This window comes from Oncorhynchus gorbuscha, linkage group LG02 (genome assembly GCF_021184085.1).
Source record: "Oncorhynchus gorbuscha isolate QuinsamMale2020 ecotype Even-year linkage group LG02, OgorEven_v1.0, whole genome shotgun sequence".
In the NCBI taxonomy this organism is placed as follows: domain Eukaryota; kingdom Metazoa; phylum Chordata; class Actinopteri; order Salmoniformes; family Salmonidae; genus Oncorhynchus; species Oncorhynchus gorbuscha.
In genome coordinates, this window is record NC_060174.1 from 62,531,012 (window position 1) to 62,547,147 (window position 16,136).

Here is a 16,136-nt window from a genome sequence, read left to right on the forward strand (position 1 = left end):
TTTCTAGGCGAAATGTCCAACTTTTTCCTGAAAATCGGGACATGCTTACTTAGGGAAATCTATGTGAAATATCAATTTCTCTTCAAACCAGGACATGTCACTTTCACTTTTTTGTTTCCTTCATTACAGGTTATGAGAATCTACTGTCTGAAGCTGAAGCAATATTCCTTGATCCAAGGACTGTACTTGAAATGATTACAAGATCACCGGTGAAGTGTTCCTTAGAGAAGTCCTTATCAACCAGCAGGAACTAAAGAAGAGATCCTCACTACCTGCAGACTGTCAGAATATCATTTCTAAGAGTTATCTATGTGGGAATGATACCAGTGTGGAAGAGCTGGTCACTTTTAAAGGACTTGGTGAATGATTACCTTGCTAATAGGACGATTGAGTATTATTGTCTTGTAGACAATTATTTTGTTGCGTTTTCCCTCCTGATACAGGACGTGGTAGGAATCATTACACCTGTTAATACTTGTTCCTATAACTTTGTTTGAAATCTATTTCTTATTGTAACAGCATGTAAAATATGCCCGTTGTGTTTTATAGAAATGCAAGGTGCTTCATGGGAATGACTTTATGCTTACAGCTAATGCTTTTTAGACTGTCTAATGTTTCACGTTTTCTAAAAATACATTTAAAGTATATTTCTTTTCTTTTTTAAATGGTCTAGGGGGAGAATATTTTGAAGATAAATACACAACGCGGGGGATGAGAGGTTAGTAGAGTACTAAAGGTCAAGAGGACTAAAAGTCCTAAAAGTACTTAACAATGAATGGAAATAAGTGTTTTTTCTGTAGTAGAGGATTAATGAGCAATGGGTCAGAGACATGGGAGGAATTTGTCTATATAATGAGCCAGAAATAAGATACTGGTTATTTGGCCATTGGCCCAGTTTTATTGCAAGGAATTCCAATTGGTCAACCACAGGCTAGGGCGGGGTTTTAAAAACGACAAACTTGTCCCTTTATTCTGAGGAGAGCATCACTGAGGACAGGGTAAGAATGAACATGTACCTCCCCACATGATTTGTCCTCTTTGAATAAACCTATTAACCTCCCCCTGATTTGGGATCTGTGTTATTGAAGAGTAACATCAACTGCTAACTGTGGGGAACTAAAGACAAAGGTTAGAACTAAAACGACAAAGGTTAGGTGAAATTATGTAGCAGGTTAGGTGAATTGGGTTAAATGTAGAATAAGGGTTAGCTAAAATTCTACAGTTGTCCTTAACTTGACCCGAACATGCAACCTTTGGATTGCTAGACTGTCACAGATTATGCCTCCCATCCTCCCTGACCAACTTCCCAACACATTTTAAGGTAAGAATGTCACTGTACTGTTTTACAGCTGTTGTATCATGTGCACGTGGTGAATACACGTCAAATTTAAACTTTTGTTTGTCTCAAGTAACTACTAAGTAGACCAGGGTTCCCCAAACTCAGTCCTGTCCTGCCCCCCTCGATTTTTTTTTTTTTTGTTGCCATAACACTCACGGCTGATTCGCATAACCAACTCATCCTCAAACGTATATTATTTGAATCAGCTGTATAGTGCTTAGGCAAAAAAACATGCGGCCGGGATCGAACAGAGCCTGTTTTTATTTTATTTTTTACAATGGGAGCAAATTAATCATCGTGGGCAGAGCACGAACTAGTAAACTCATATTGGAGCGATCTAGCACATATATGCATCATTTCCGTTAGGGAACGCCTGCTATGAGCGTGAGTGTGCAATAACGCAAATCGCGTATGCACTCCTAAACAACACCATTTTAAGAAACACAAAGTTTCTTACAGATGTTAGTTTAGGAAACAGAACGGTATGGAGATCAAATGTTACATCGATGACAAAATTAGCAGAATCTGCCAAAATCCTTCTCGCTCAATCTTCTTCCGGAGCCCGCCACTGGCACTGTGCTTCCTCACATCACCATATCTTGGTAGTGAGTGGAAACGCCAACCGGATGCTTCACATTTACACATCCGGTGAAATATCTGGCTCATTCTTCTATCCGAGACATGGCGATGCGCACGCGTTAGTCCTTTTGTGTGACAACTACAACTCCCACATTGCTGTTATTGCCGACCGGCGGATCCCCTCCTCCGTAACCAACTTCCCCAGTATTCAATAAAGAACCTCTACTCAAACAGCAGGCATGTCTGGGCTCATCAGAACTATTTCAACCCGCACTGCTCCAGCTCTGCGCGGGCCTATGATTACCCAGAGGGCCAGTGTCTTCACCAGACCGGCTAAAGACCCTCTCGGCCCTACTGTAAGTAATTGTACCTGTATTTTTCATACAGACAAGAAAATCATTAGTAGCTAGCTCGTCGTAGTAGCTGTTGTGGCATACATCCTTATGATGTTAGGCCTGTTAGCAAGCTAACTAACTAAATCTAGCGGCATTTTTATCAATTAATTATGGTCATAATTCCACTTTGGTGGGGTAACATCGCAACGAGTCACGAGTGTTGCATAGATGTCTTATTTTAGCCAAAAAAAACATTGGACATTTTATTTGGACTGGAAGGTCACGTTAACGTTAGCAAGCTAGGTCAGTTCGTGACAGGCAAGGATGCACAACTACCTTGCCAACGCCGGCTGACACTGTCAGATCGCGGTTGTGTTTTGTGGCTATATACCCTTGATGGGAAACTATAGGTATTCATAATGTAAAAGTGTATTCTATTATTGCTATTGTGATAATTTGCTAACGCTTTATTGCGTTAATCTCCAAGGTCGTGTTAGCTATGTAGCTACTTTAGCTAGTTAGGTAACATTGCTAGTCACCGATGATTCAGCACATGACATTGAGCCTCAATTTGAGGCAATCTGTACTATACATTTGATCATTCTGTAACGTTACACAACACTCAACATGGCACCTTGCCTGGAATAATGTAACCGTGTTTTCGCTCTCTCCCTTTCTGTAGGAGACGGTCATCGGACTGGGGATGTTCGCAGTGGCTATCCTGGGACCTTCCGGTTGGGTTCTCGCCAACATTGAGAACTACAAGAAGAAAGAATAACTTAACATGGGACTCTGTCTTAACTGGGACGTCCCGTACATTCTCTACTTACTCAAGACCCACCTGGGACCAATCACTTCAAAAAACTCCTCTTAAAAACATGGAACAAATCCCCAACCTCCATGAACTACCTCTTCACTCCAGTCTGAGTGTCTGCCAATAGAATGGCTGCACAACATCAATATTTGTGAATTTAAATTGGCTTCTTCAAACAGAGTATGTTACAATAATGATAATAAACATATTTAAACTTTAAATTGGTCTAGTATCAAATGTGCATGTTAAGTGATTCTCATTAATGCCAACACCACCCATTAAATAGAATAGAGAGAAATAGTATGTAAGAACTGTCTGTTTAATATCAGTGGCCACCAACAGTATATCAGGTTATTTCTGCTTTACTATGGGTATAAACCAAGATATTAACCATTTCGCATACCTGCAACAATGTTATTTTTGAGTTATGATGTAAGTACTGTAGCACTGATACTCTTGAAAGGGTCAAGATTTCATCCAGCCCATATCAATAGCACCATCTGTTGGCCAGTAGCTGCTGTTACAATATAATACGCTGCTATAGACATTTATATAATATGGTGCATTGGTTTTTATTGTGCATCTTTGTGCTATGTCAGTTATTGAGACAAGGAGTTTGCTTTTATTTGCCTCAGTTTAATTTGTTAGTGTAGATTTGGATTTCATAACTAAGTCTGTGCATTTGAAAGTTTGAAAATATCTACAGAGTTGTGCTCCTATGGACCCCTAAAGTACTTATTGAATATGCCCGTCTCGTATTTAACGCTAATGCCATCTGGTTAAAACATAAAAAGGAGTCAAGATGTTTGTTTACTTCATAAACTAAATGAATCTATTGTAATTACTTAAATGATCATAGTGGAAAATGATCTGATGCATCACGATGAAGTGAAATGAGGTCATCAAAGAAACGTTTTAGTGCGTGATCGCTGTTCAACTCTGCTTTGTCACAGAAAGGAGGGTTGAAAATGTCAGGTTCCTCCTGTCTGAGCACCATGTCATAGAAAGTCATACTATCAGGATCAAGAAGACAGGTGGTCACAAAAGGCTCTTTCGCAATTAATTTCTCTCTATTCCTCACATCCCTTTTCCTCACCTTCTCAAACCACATTGACCCAAGGATCTTCCCCTGAGCCAGCGCTCCTGTAGCACCAAACCCTTCGAAGGTAAGTGGTACACAGTCTCCATTTTAGGATGTTTTGTCTGATTTAACACTCATTAAACATGAACCTTGTTTGAACCTTCCTCATAAGTTATTGCAGTTGTAAAGCATAAAGCAGGTGTATTATGCAATAAAAAAATAAAGCCACTGCTTAAATAAACTAATATGCAAACATGTTTGGTGTTTGCCAAAATGCACGTGGGAGACTCCCCAAACCTATGGAAGAAGGTACTCTGGTCAGATAAAACAAATTGAGAATTTTGGCCATCAAGGAAAACGCTATGTATGGCGCAAACCCAAAACCTCTCATCACCCCGAGAATACCATCCCCACAGTGAAGCATGATGGTGGCAGCATCGTGCTGTGGGGATGTTTTTCATCGGCAGGGGTTGGCAAACTGGTCAGAATTCAAGGAATAATGGATGACGCTAAATACAGGGAAATTCTTGAGGGGAAACCTCTTTCAGTCTTCCAGAGATTTGAGACTGGCATGGATGTTCACCTTCCAGCAGGACAATGACCCTAAGCATACTGCTAAAGCAACATTCGAGTGGTTTAAGGGGAAATATTTAAATGTTTCGGAATGGCCTAGTCAAAGCCCAGACCTCAATCCTATTGAGAATCTGTGGTATGACTTAAAGATTGCTGTACACCAGCGGAACCCATCCAACTTGAAGGAGCAGTTTTGCCTTGAAGAATGGGCAGGAATCCTGGTGGCTAGATGTGCCAAGCTTATAGAGACATACCCCAAGAGACTTGCAGTTGTAATTGCTGCAAAAGGTGACTCTAAAAAGTATTGACTTTGGGGGGGATGAATAGTTATGCACGCTCAAGTTCTGTTTTTTTGTCTTATTTCTTGTGTTTCACAATAAAAATATTTTGCATCTTCAAAGTGTGTAATGTTGTGTACATCAAATGATACAACCTTGAACTAAACTTTTTTTTAAGGGGGGGGCGGGGGTTGTAAGGCAACAAAATAGGAACAATTGGGGTGAATACTTTTGCCAGCCCCTGTATTGCCTAAACATAAACCTTTCAATAAAGAATATAGATGAAAAGATCTATAAGACCGACATACGGGGCAGGATCCTTCAGTCAAGCCACAATGACTTTATCAAGCCCCTGATGTCTCATACTTAGGTCTCTCCGAAAAATAAATGTTATACAACTGTGTACCGTTATTCCTGTATTGGTTTATCACATTAGCAGCTATAATTGTAAAAGGCCAAGGATATTCTGTGTTGCCCATTAAAGCGTATTGTCTTCCATTGTGTTTTGCATTTTCCAACAGACTCCCTTTTTTGCTAATCAAATCTAATTGTATTGGTCATGTACACGTGGTTAGCAGATGTTAATTAATGCGGGTGTAGCAATGCTTGCGCTTCTAGTTTCCGACCGTGCAGTAATATCTAACAAGTAATCTAACCATTTCACAACTACCTTATACACACACACAAGTGTAAAGGAATGCCTTAAGAATATGTACATATAGCGATGGCTGAACGGCATAGGCAAGATGCAGTAGATGGTATAGAGCACAGTATATACATATGAGATGAGTAATGTAGGGTATGTGAACATTATATAAAGTGGCATTGTTTAATGTGGCTAGTGATACATTTATTACATCCAATTATTAAAGTGGCTAGAGATTGAGTCTGTATGTTGGCAGCAAGCCACTCAATGTTCGTGATGGCTGTTCAACAGTCTGAGATAGAATCTGTTTTTCAGTCTCTCGGTCCCTGCTTTGATGAACCTGTACTGACCTCGCCTTCTGGATGATAGCAGAGTGAACAGACAGTGGCTCGGGTGGTTGTTGTCCTTCATTATCTTTTTGACCTTCCTGTGACATCGGGTGGTGTAGGTGTTTCTGGAGTGCAGGTAGTTTGCCCCCGGTGATGCGTTGTGCAGACCTCACTACCCTCTGGAGAGCCTTACGGTTGTGGGCAGAGCAGTTGCCATACCAGGCGGTGATACACTCCGACAGGATGCTCTCGATTGTGCATCTGTAAAAGTTTGAGTGTTTTTGGTGACAAGCCACATTTCATCAGCCTCCTGAGGTTGAAGAGGCTCTGTTGCACCTTCTTCACCACACTGTCTGTGTGGGTGGACCATTTCAGTTTGTCCGTGACGTGTACGCCGAGGAACTTAACTTTCCACCTTCACTACTGTCCCGTCGACGTGGATGGGGGGGGGGGGGGGGGGGGGTGCTCCCTCTGCTGTTTCCTGAAGTCCACAATCATCTTCTTTGTTTTGTTAACGTTGAGTGCGAGGTTATTTTCCTGACACCACACTCCGAGGGCCCTCACCTCCTCCCTGTAGGCCGTCTACTCTGGGGTTTTGCAATAAATAAAAAAACTGGGCTGGATAAACATGCGCGCTTGATTTGTATCCATTTGATTGTTTTGTATTAATATTAACATATGATCATGCACGCACACTGAAGAAGGCTGACACCTAAATGACTGTGTTAATCCCCCCCCGTCCCGTCTGCTGTAAAACAAGGGAAAAAGGGATTTCTGTCATTTTGTGTTTCATGCGTGAACCATCCTTAATCTCTCATTTTGTCATCAATTTGACCTAGCATCGTTTACTGAGTGGTAGGTGTTATGACGGCTATAAGCGTAACGACCAAAATAAAGACAGACTAACGGCATAGAGTGAGTCATCACTGAGGACGAGGAGTAGAATGTCAGAGAGGACTTGGATCATGGAACTTTTCACTGTATGTAAACTATAGGGTCTGAGTTATTCGGTGATTCAGGGCTTGTACTGACACTATGGTGCATTGGTGGAGGAGTTGAAGACACATGGTCCAGTACGGAGTATTTTTCTATTTCATTGAAGCACACACACAATGGACAACTGGAACTGAATGGAGGTTATGGAACAGGGAGGTTGTTAGAAATAGATCCCATGCCTTTGAACAACCTTTATGTTGCCTGGGAATTGTTTGAGTAGTTTATCATTGCCTGTTAGAAAATAGAGGAAGTGAACCTTGGGGCCTGGTGGCTGATGGTATAGTGCTAGTAGCTTTGTAAGGGGAGGCTGGGGAGAGGATTATGTCTCCTGCAGCTCCATACAGGGGGCATGCTTTGTGCTGTGTAGTATGCTGATCTTTATAGTTGTCCAGCCAGCAGTGGATGGTGTTCTGATTGTGGGTGAATAGCCGTATTTGGCTTGAATACCATCGTGGAGATTATATATTTGAAACTTTCACAAAAACATCCCATGTTTTAATTAAAGATTATTTATTTTCGTAGGTATCAGATTCAAACATACATACAGTAATAGACCTACTGATAGTTTATAGTTTATTATTAACTGGGTGGTTCGAGCCCTGAATGCTGATTGGCTGAAAGCCGGGGTATATCAGAGCGTATACCACAGGTATGACAAAAAAAGTTTTTTTACTGCTCTAATTACATTCGTAACCAGTTTATAATAGCAATAATGCACCTTGGGGGTTTGTGGTATATGGCCAATATACCACTACTATGGGCTGTATCCAGGCAGTCCGCGTTGCGTTGTGATTAAGAACAGCCCCAGGCCGTGGTATATTGGCCATATACCACACCCCCTCGAACCTTATTGCCAATGCCGTCCATCAATGGTGGTGAGACTGTAAAAAAACAAAAAAACATGAATTTCATGTATATAGTTACACCAAGAGCTAGAAAACTATTTCTCAAATAGAAATGCAACCTCACAACCCCCCCCCTTTATTTATTTATTCTTTAATCTGGTGACATTGAATGAATTAATTATTTTACCATCTAGTTAAATTTACAAAGAATAAACATTCTCTGACTTACTGCATAGAGGAGGTATATGGGCCAAGCTCCCAGCAAGCCAGACACAAGCTGATGGTAAATAGAAGGTACTGTAGACTTGCACTGTGTGGCCATAATGTTGGTCTACTGGAAACGGCTTGGGCGCACTCAGTCTTGGTAGACTCAGTCTTGGTAGAAGTTCTCTGACACACCTTTGTTTTTAAGGTGTACTTATATACACCTCTCACTAAGGCCAATCCTACACTTAAAGGTTGACCCTCAGAGAGCGAGGAGACAGAAAGAGAGCAAAAAAAGAGAAATTGAGAGCGAAGCAGAGGTCAAGCAGTAGCATTGAAGCAGTAAGCAACCTTAACTCAACCCCTAACGACCTCGGAGAGATTTGTAAAAATGTACATTTTGAAAATGTAACCACTATCAATTTCAAAGATGGAGCTATAGGTGTAAGGACTTACAAGACAATGAATTGTCAACCCAGATCAGAACCCAGATTTTCTGGCAAAGATCAAAAGGCAGTAAATGTAGTATAATCAATAAAAGGTGCTACTTTGCAAGCACAGTGTAGTGGGGGTTCTTTTGACTTGAACTGTATTGTCTCTTTCTCCAATGCACCTGAAAGGGTTTGATGTACGTTAACCCTTGAAATGGGCTTTCCCTTTCTCGCGTGTGACTGAATTCAAGTCCGCTTCCAGGGGTGTTGAACATCTGTGTGTTTCGTTGGGAGTTGTGTGGAAGGTCAAAGTGTCATACCTTCTCAAGATTGTTTTTTTTTCTCCAAAAATGTTATCCATACCCTGTTGTGATGCGGCAATGTACAAGTACAGAAGCAAGTCATGTGACTGAATTGTCGATGACCTTATTGGCTTTTGTAGTAACCATCACACTGCATGTACTGTGATCGGTGTTATATCTTGGTAAAACACTGCAATACTGGTTTATATGCACTTTCCCGGGTTTAGCGTGTCATAGGTCTTTTAATTTTTGCTTTGGTTGATCGCTTACGGTACCGGACATGAAAGACTCTTCTGAAGTGCTGAAGTGTTCTGGCCGTTGTGCTTGATTTACCCCCACGATTGCGCTGAACTTCCATCTCGTATTGCTCAAGTGAACAGCAAACCTGCTTTCAAAAAGGAAACCGGATAAAGCGACACCTCACGACACAACGCCTCTCCCCCATTCGACCCAGGTCGTTTTGTGTCTATGCATTGATATGTACTGTAGGCTACGTGGGCCTTTAAAACATTTTTTTTTTATGTCGTTTTGTCCTTGAGCCGTTGTCATCTAATGTTCCGTATGGTCATGTTTCACATTTTGTGTGGACCCCCCCAGGAAGAGTAGCTGCTGCTTTGACAACAGCTATTGGAGGATCCTAATGAAAACACCAAAAAGTTCACCGGTTAATGATTGCATTCAAATGCAATCCCAATTGAAACAAAAACATTTAGCAATGTTTGAAAACACCTATTACCATCTAGTAGTCTTCAATGCAAGGAACAGCGGCCTTCATTGCAGACGATAAGTATTTTTAGTGTATGAGATATCTTGCCTGATCCACACTAGGAAGGAAAATAGGATTTATTGTTGACCTAGGTTTTTATTTTTTGCTGGAATACATGACCTGAATACACATTTCAAGAGGAAATGTAAAACCAGACTCTAGACTGGGACCTGTAACAGGTCAGACTATGCACAACTCCATTGCGAGACAGAGGGGAGACCGACTGAATGACTGTTATCCTTACATGTTATACTCATTCAGTTGTTACAAGGTGAATCCATGCGGAGCTGACCTGCAATTACAGAGCAATCAGTGGAGGGTTAGGTTCCACGGCCACACCCCGGCTCTAACAGTGCTGGAGAAGGAAGGCCCTCCCTCACAAGGCCTGCTTTGACAAAGCATGCACTTGGAAGGGTTCCACACCAAACTATTAGCCAAGGAAATAACATCAGAGGTTTACAAGCATCAAATAATGATAGGAAGCAGTCACGGTTTATTGCTGTGTGTGTGTTTTATAAGCAAACATGTGCGTCAATGGACATGCACTGTCTGGTCCATTTTATCAGATAACAAAAATAAATAATAATGAACATGGATAATCATGTCTTCTATCAAATGAGTGAAAGAGGCTTCTTGACCCAAGTTGATGGGAACAGGATGAGGTAATGCAGCGGTGCGATTTATTTTCCCAGAGATCCACCCTTCACCTGCCAATGGACTAACAAATAATAATCCCTACCAAGAGAGGGCTTCTTTTCCCCATAAACGCTGCGAGTGAGTCATGTCTGTTAAGGCAAGGCATACTGGAAATACAAGATAGATGGTGTTCTAATCCGTGACTGACGTTCGTTCAGTCCCATATTCTTCAGATAAAAAAAAAAAGAGGCTGAGTTCTCCCCGACGTGACAATTGATGCGAATGGACAAAGAGTCTACCGCTGGCCTTGAATATTTACAGTAATGCTGTTTTCACAGGGCTTTTGACCTTGCAAAGACGTGCGAAACAGATGTACTGGAACAGAGAAGCACAGAGATGCCAAATTGATCTGAACAGTTGAATGAAGCATGGAGAAATATCGCACAATATTCCCCAGGAAGCAATCACTTCTCTAGCATTTGATAGCCACAATTCAGATTGATTTCCAAGGATGCGAAAAGTCAGCAGGTACATTTCTCGCAAAATATAAAGAAAAGTGGTGAAAATTGGTTACTCTTTGATTGAACACGCCATTAGCCTTCATAAGGCTGTTGTAAAGTGGACATGACAGATATGTTTAAGAGTTTGTGAGAAAACAAAATGCTGTTTCTCAAGCATGCGCTCTCCCTGCAAAGGCTGGCAGTCTGGGACTCTGACTTACAAGCGTCGCTTTGAAAAAGGTGCCATGCATGCAAGATTTGTGTGTGAGCGGGTTCAACATGTTGCAATGCGTGTTGATCTTTAAATGAGTGGGAAACAGTCGGCAATAATAGCAGAACTTGGAATAGGATCAAATACTACTGCGGTATATTCCAAGGAGTCCTCTTACAGTATCGAGGTGAAATTCCCAAATCACTCACTGACTTGTTTTAAAATTGGTTTGACAGAAGTGAAATAACATGACACATGTGTTCCAAATTTTAGCATGTCAGGATTTACCGGCGAGAACTAGCGCCACATAACTGCTAGTTGACCAGGGTCATCGAAGGGAAATAAATGTGTTCGCGATGATGAAAGCCAGATGAAGGTCTTGGAAATGTCTTGCAAGAAGTCCGAAAGAATTGTTTTGACATTGAACCACCGTGTGAGCAGCTGGAGTACCACAGTGTCAAAAGTGTCATGTTTCCAGTGTGTACATTAGACACATTTTGACACTCAAACTCGTGTGTGCCTGTTTCTTGTACAGTACCAGCAGTCTACCTAAACTATACACGGTGTCCTTAGCAAGTACACTATTCATTAGTTTGTGTGTACAAGGGAGCATTTTTCCTAACTCGTACCTTGTGCGTAACAGAGTTAGAACAATGTTTCCCCTGGTTTCTGTGGTCCCATATCTCAAGATATTGGAGAAATGGCACGCTTGGACAGGGTTACTGTCCAAGAGACGTATCACAGCACACACACTTCAGATACTGGAAACAAACAGTATGTCACAAGCAGGAAGTTCCCCAAAACCAGTCATAACCTCAACCCAATGGCTAAGGATATCTCAAAACACACCAAAGCCCTGCACAGAGGATGACCGCTTATGTTAAAATGACATGAATAAAGATTTATTTTATCATATGAACAGGTGGATCATTTTTTCATTTTATTTAACAATCTATGACAATCTCACATTTTTTCTAGCATATTCCAAGAATGGACATGGGGGGCGCTTTTTTTATTGCTGAATGTGAAATGAAATACACTTTCACTGACCAAAAAAAAAAAAAATGTCTGCTGCTTCTTCACCATGCACGCGTCTAACCTTGACCACAAGCACATGCAGAAGTGAGGTGTTCAAACATTTCAAGCGGAGAGGGAGGAAAAAAAAGGAAAAAACAGGATGAATCTGGCAGCACTTCTGTCAGGTGAGGAGAGGGGCAAGATGGGGGCGGGGGTAATCACATTTAAACTAACTAAAGAAGCACGGTCTACTTTTGCATTTTTTTTTCAAACATACAAAATTAGACCCAGACTATGAAGGACCCGGAAGGAGAGAGAATCCATAGGGGAGATGAGACAGAAAACCAGTGTCTATGTGTCTGTGTCACTCTGCCTTTCATTATACAACAGATACACTTTCTGTTTCAAATCCTACTTGGCAGTTTGGTTGTCCTCTAGATTAACCGGATGATTTGTCCTGGTACAGTCATTTGAGTTTTTTTGGTTGCGTTTCAAAAAAAATGTATATGACCAGTTCTGCAAGATTATCAACTGTTTTCTGTCACTACAATTCAAATGGATTGCCAAAACAAGCTCCTGCAATATTTTTGGGGGAGTGGAGGACAGAGAAGTTTGAACAGTTTGTTAACTTTTAGTGACATACCTCACAACAGGCAACAAATACCTATCCTTATCCACAAGACTGAGCAGCGCTCGACGTTAGTGTATGAGACCCTTTAAAGTGGTTAGTCATTCCTGTAGACTTGTGTGTTGTCTGCTTGGTCTCGACATGGTGAGATAAGAATTCATGAACCCCCCCCACCCAAAAAAAGAATCTATGAACATGAATCTGTGAATGAGGAAAATTGACAATTCGAGCAATGGCTGCATAACTGCATGAACTTATAATAATGATGTAAATATGTATTCCTATCATGGTGCTTCTTCTTCTACACTACAGGCATTACATAGGTTTCACACAACACACTACAGTCACCTCTTAGAAAATGATGTCAAACAGAACAAAATGGAAAGTTTGCATATTTTGGCATTTTTATGACCTTCCAAAGTTTCACAGCTATTTATCTTGTATCGGTGTAGTGTGTTCTGTTCTGTTCAACACTCTGCTTTACTTGTTTCTAGATGGGAGTGCTCAGAGGAATAGCAAGTTGGGTGTGACCTTAATGTCCTTGGGGGGGGCCTTAAGTCCTAGGTAGGTCTGATGGTGGAGGGGGGATAGGGGTGGAAGTCCTGAGACGCTGTGCGGCCCTTTACTCTGACCACGGGGACAAAAATGGACAGGTGAGGAAGGGAGAAAGTCTCTTTGTATTGAGCCACTATCACTGATGGCAGACTAACTGCTACTGTACACTGACAAGTGGCATTTCTTCTTCAGAATCACAGATAAGCCAGGACGTTGGAGGCTTACCCTGTTGGGACAAGGAGGGGGACATTAGACAAGCCTTACCCTGTTGGGACAAGGAGGGGGACATTAGACAAGCCTTACCCTGTTGGGACAAGGAGGGGGACATTAGACAAGCCTTACCCTGTTGGGACAAGGAGGGGGACATTAGACAAGCCTTACCCTGTTGGGACAAGGAGAGGGACATTAGACAAGCCTTACCATGTTGGGACAAGGAGAGGGCCATTAGACAAGCCTTACCCTGTTGGGACAAGGAGGGGGCCATTAGACAAGCCTTACCCTGTTGGGACAAAGTGGGGGCCATGAAGTAAAACCTTACCCTGTTGGGACAAGGAGGGCCATGAAGTAAAACCTTACCCTGTTGGGACAAGGTTGGCCGGGGTGGGGTGGTTGAGGTTAGGTGAGGCAGCTGTAAACACACATCAAGCAACAACATGCAGAACTCTCTACCCAACAGAACTCTACCCAACAGCAGCACAACCCTGGAACCCAGGTTGGGCCTCACTGTGCATCAGCAGCTTTCCTCTACTGATTCCGCTTGCTTTGGTGCCCAATAGAGCAATGAGTTGGTACAACACCCACACACACACATGCCCACACACACTCCTTCACTCAGAGAGCAAAAAGGACCTGTGTTGCATTTATCAGATTTTCTATTGGATGCCAAAAAGGATCAACCCTATAGGCAAATGATATGAATGTAAACATACACCTTATGATTAAGTGGTTTATATGATGTGGAAGGGGAGGAGTAATGTTCAAATGGGGCTCGACTCCCAGAAAGAAAAGAAAAAGCCAAAAGAGGAAACGTGTATAAAAAAAATGTCCATATAAGAAAAGGCTACAAAAACCTCCACTGGCCCTCTGGCATCGGCACACAGCAACAATTCTCCACTGGCCCTCTGGCATCGGCACACAGCAACAATTCTCCACTGGCCCTCTGGCATCCAGCATACAGCAAAAACCTCCACTGGCCCTCTGGCATCGGCACACAGCAACAATTCTCCACTGGCCCTCTGGCATCCAGCATACAGCAAAAACCTCCACTGGCCCTCTGGCATCGGCACACAGCAAAAACCTCCACTGGCCCTTTGGCATCGGCACACAGCAAAAATCTCCACTGGCCCTCTGGCATCGCACACAGCAAAAATCTCCACTGGCCCTCTGGCATCGGCACACAGCAAAAATCTCCACTGGCCCTCTGGCATCGGCACACAGCAAAAGGCACCACAATATTACTCTATTTCTTAAGTAGTGAAAAAATTGGCACGTGTTTTTATGCTGTAAATCAAAATGTACATATAAATAGAGTTTTCCCTATAAAAAAAGTCTTTGCTGTTAACTAGTAGACAACTTTTGCTAAAATGAAAATAAATATTTCATTTGTTTAGAATATCTGTCAGTTATATAAAATAAAAATATTTCTTATAGGTGCAGGTTTATAGTATATAGATTTTTTGTTGGTAGGTCGACTTCGTTCTTTAGTGGGGTGCATTGTCCGGTTTGGACCGCGAGTGCGTCTGTCTGGTCTGTACGTTCCCGCGTGCACCGTGCCGCCCCGTAGAGTGCGACTGAGAAGTCCGACTGTCGGCTGGCCTGTAGATGGTGGAGGGCTCCGCGTTCATATTCTGCATACTGAGGAAGGGCGTGCTCTCGCCTTCTTCCTCCTCCGACTCGCTGTCCGTCAGGCAGCTGCGAGAGCCATAGTCCCGTGATGCCTCGTATCCTCGCGGCGCTACGTGGCCGTTCAGCCTGGACCTCCGCAAGCGCCGACCCCCTCCACCACCAGGCCCACTTCTCTTTGGTTGCTCTCGGGAGGACAGGTACTCCTGCGTGGTCTCGTAGTCTTCTTCCTCAGCCAGCCGGTAGGGGCTGGAGGGCAGGCTGCCCGTGCTGTCGTTCAGGTAGGTGCGGCGCTGCTGCCGGTAGGGCTCCTGGCGCTGGACGTCGTGCAGGGGCACCTGGTAGCGCCGCAGCAGAGGCTGGTCATCTTCCAGAGGGTAGCGGGTGTGGGCGGCTGGCGGCAGGGACATGGCCTGGCTGGTGTTGGGGGAGGTGATCTGGAAGATAGGCACCTGCGGGGGCAGTGAGTAATGGAAGTCCACTGGAGAGAGGCGGGCCGGCGTCGTCAGGGCCGACACATACCTGTGGTGAGGGTGAAGATGGGAGTGGGGAGGAGAAGGGTGGGGAGAGGAGAGAGAGGACCAGGCCAAACAGCAGCAGCTGAGTTAGATGTCATGTCTAACAGAGTGACGTGGGACAGGGACCCACCATCCACTAACAGCAGTAAGAGACGTTGAGTTATTGAGCAGAGGTTTGTCAGTTGTGTGTGGATGGTGTTTGTGACATCCTTGTTTGTCAGTTCATTCAGTCAGTTTGCTAGATCTTTGTTATGTTAATAAAGGTGTTCATCTTATCGGTTAATGTGACATTTAACCAGTGTTGGGGAAGGTACTCTGAAAATCTAGTTAACCGAGCTACCAATTACTTCAAACTAGAAGAAGTTATGACACACTACAGCTACCCTTAAGAAACATATAGTTAACTTAACTAAATCAAATCAAATGTTGCCAAATAAGCTGAATACAACAGGTGTAGTAGACCTTACGGTGGAATGCTTACTTACAAGCCCTTAACAAACAATGCCGTTCAAGAAATAGAGTTAAGAAAATATTTTGTAAATATTTAGTAAATATACGAAGAAAAAAAAAATCGGTTCAATCAAAAAGTAACGCAAAAAATAATGAGTCTATATACAGGGAGTCAATGTGGGGGGGGTGGGGGGGGGTACAGATTAGTCTACGTCATTTGTAAAGGGACTACGCATAGATAACAATACTTCGAGTTACTTC

The 16,136-nt window shown here is 42.8% G+C and overlaps 2 protein-coding genes across 7 annotated transcripts in view; one reads left to right on the forward strand and one right to left on the reverse strand.

Annotated features, from left to right (window-relative positions):
• Positions 1 to 1,981: 1,981 nt before the first annotated feature.
• LOC123993547 (cytochrome c oxidase subunit 8B, mitochondrial-like) lies at positions 1,982 to 3,288 on the forward strand. Its single transcript, XM_046295818.1, has 2 exons — positions 1,982 to 2,274; positions 2,936 to 3,288. Exons 1-2 carry the CDS (start codon positions 2,158 to 2,160, stop codon positions 3,029 to 3,031), a joined length of 213 nt encoding a protein of 70 aa, XP_046151774.1. The 5' UTR covers positions 1,982 to 2,157; the 3' UTR covers positions 3,032 to 3,288.
• Positions 3,289 to 11,782: 8,494 nt separating this feature from the next.
• Positions 11,783 to 16,136, reverse strand: part of LOC124006299 (pro-neuregulin-2, membrane-bound isoform-like) — a 102,581-nt gene continuing 98,227 nt past the window's right edge. For all 6 annotated transcript variants that reach the window (XM_046316232.1, XM_046316240.1, XM_046316274.1 and 3 more), the window contains one exon: positions 11,783 to 15,429. In XM_046316232.1, coding sequence (XP_046172188.1) covers positions 14,766 to 15,429 — 664 coding nt within the window. In that variant the 3' untranslated portion in view covers positions 11,783 to 14,765. The remainder of the gene's footprint in view (positions 15,430 to 16,136) is intronic.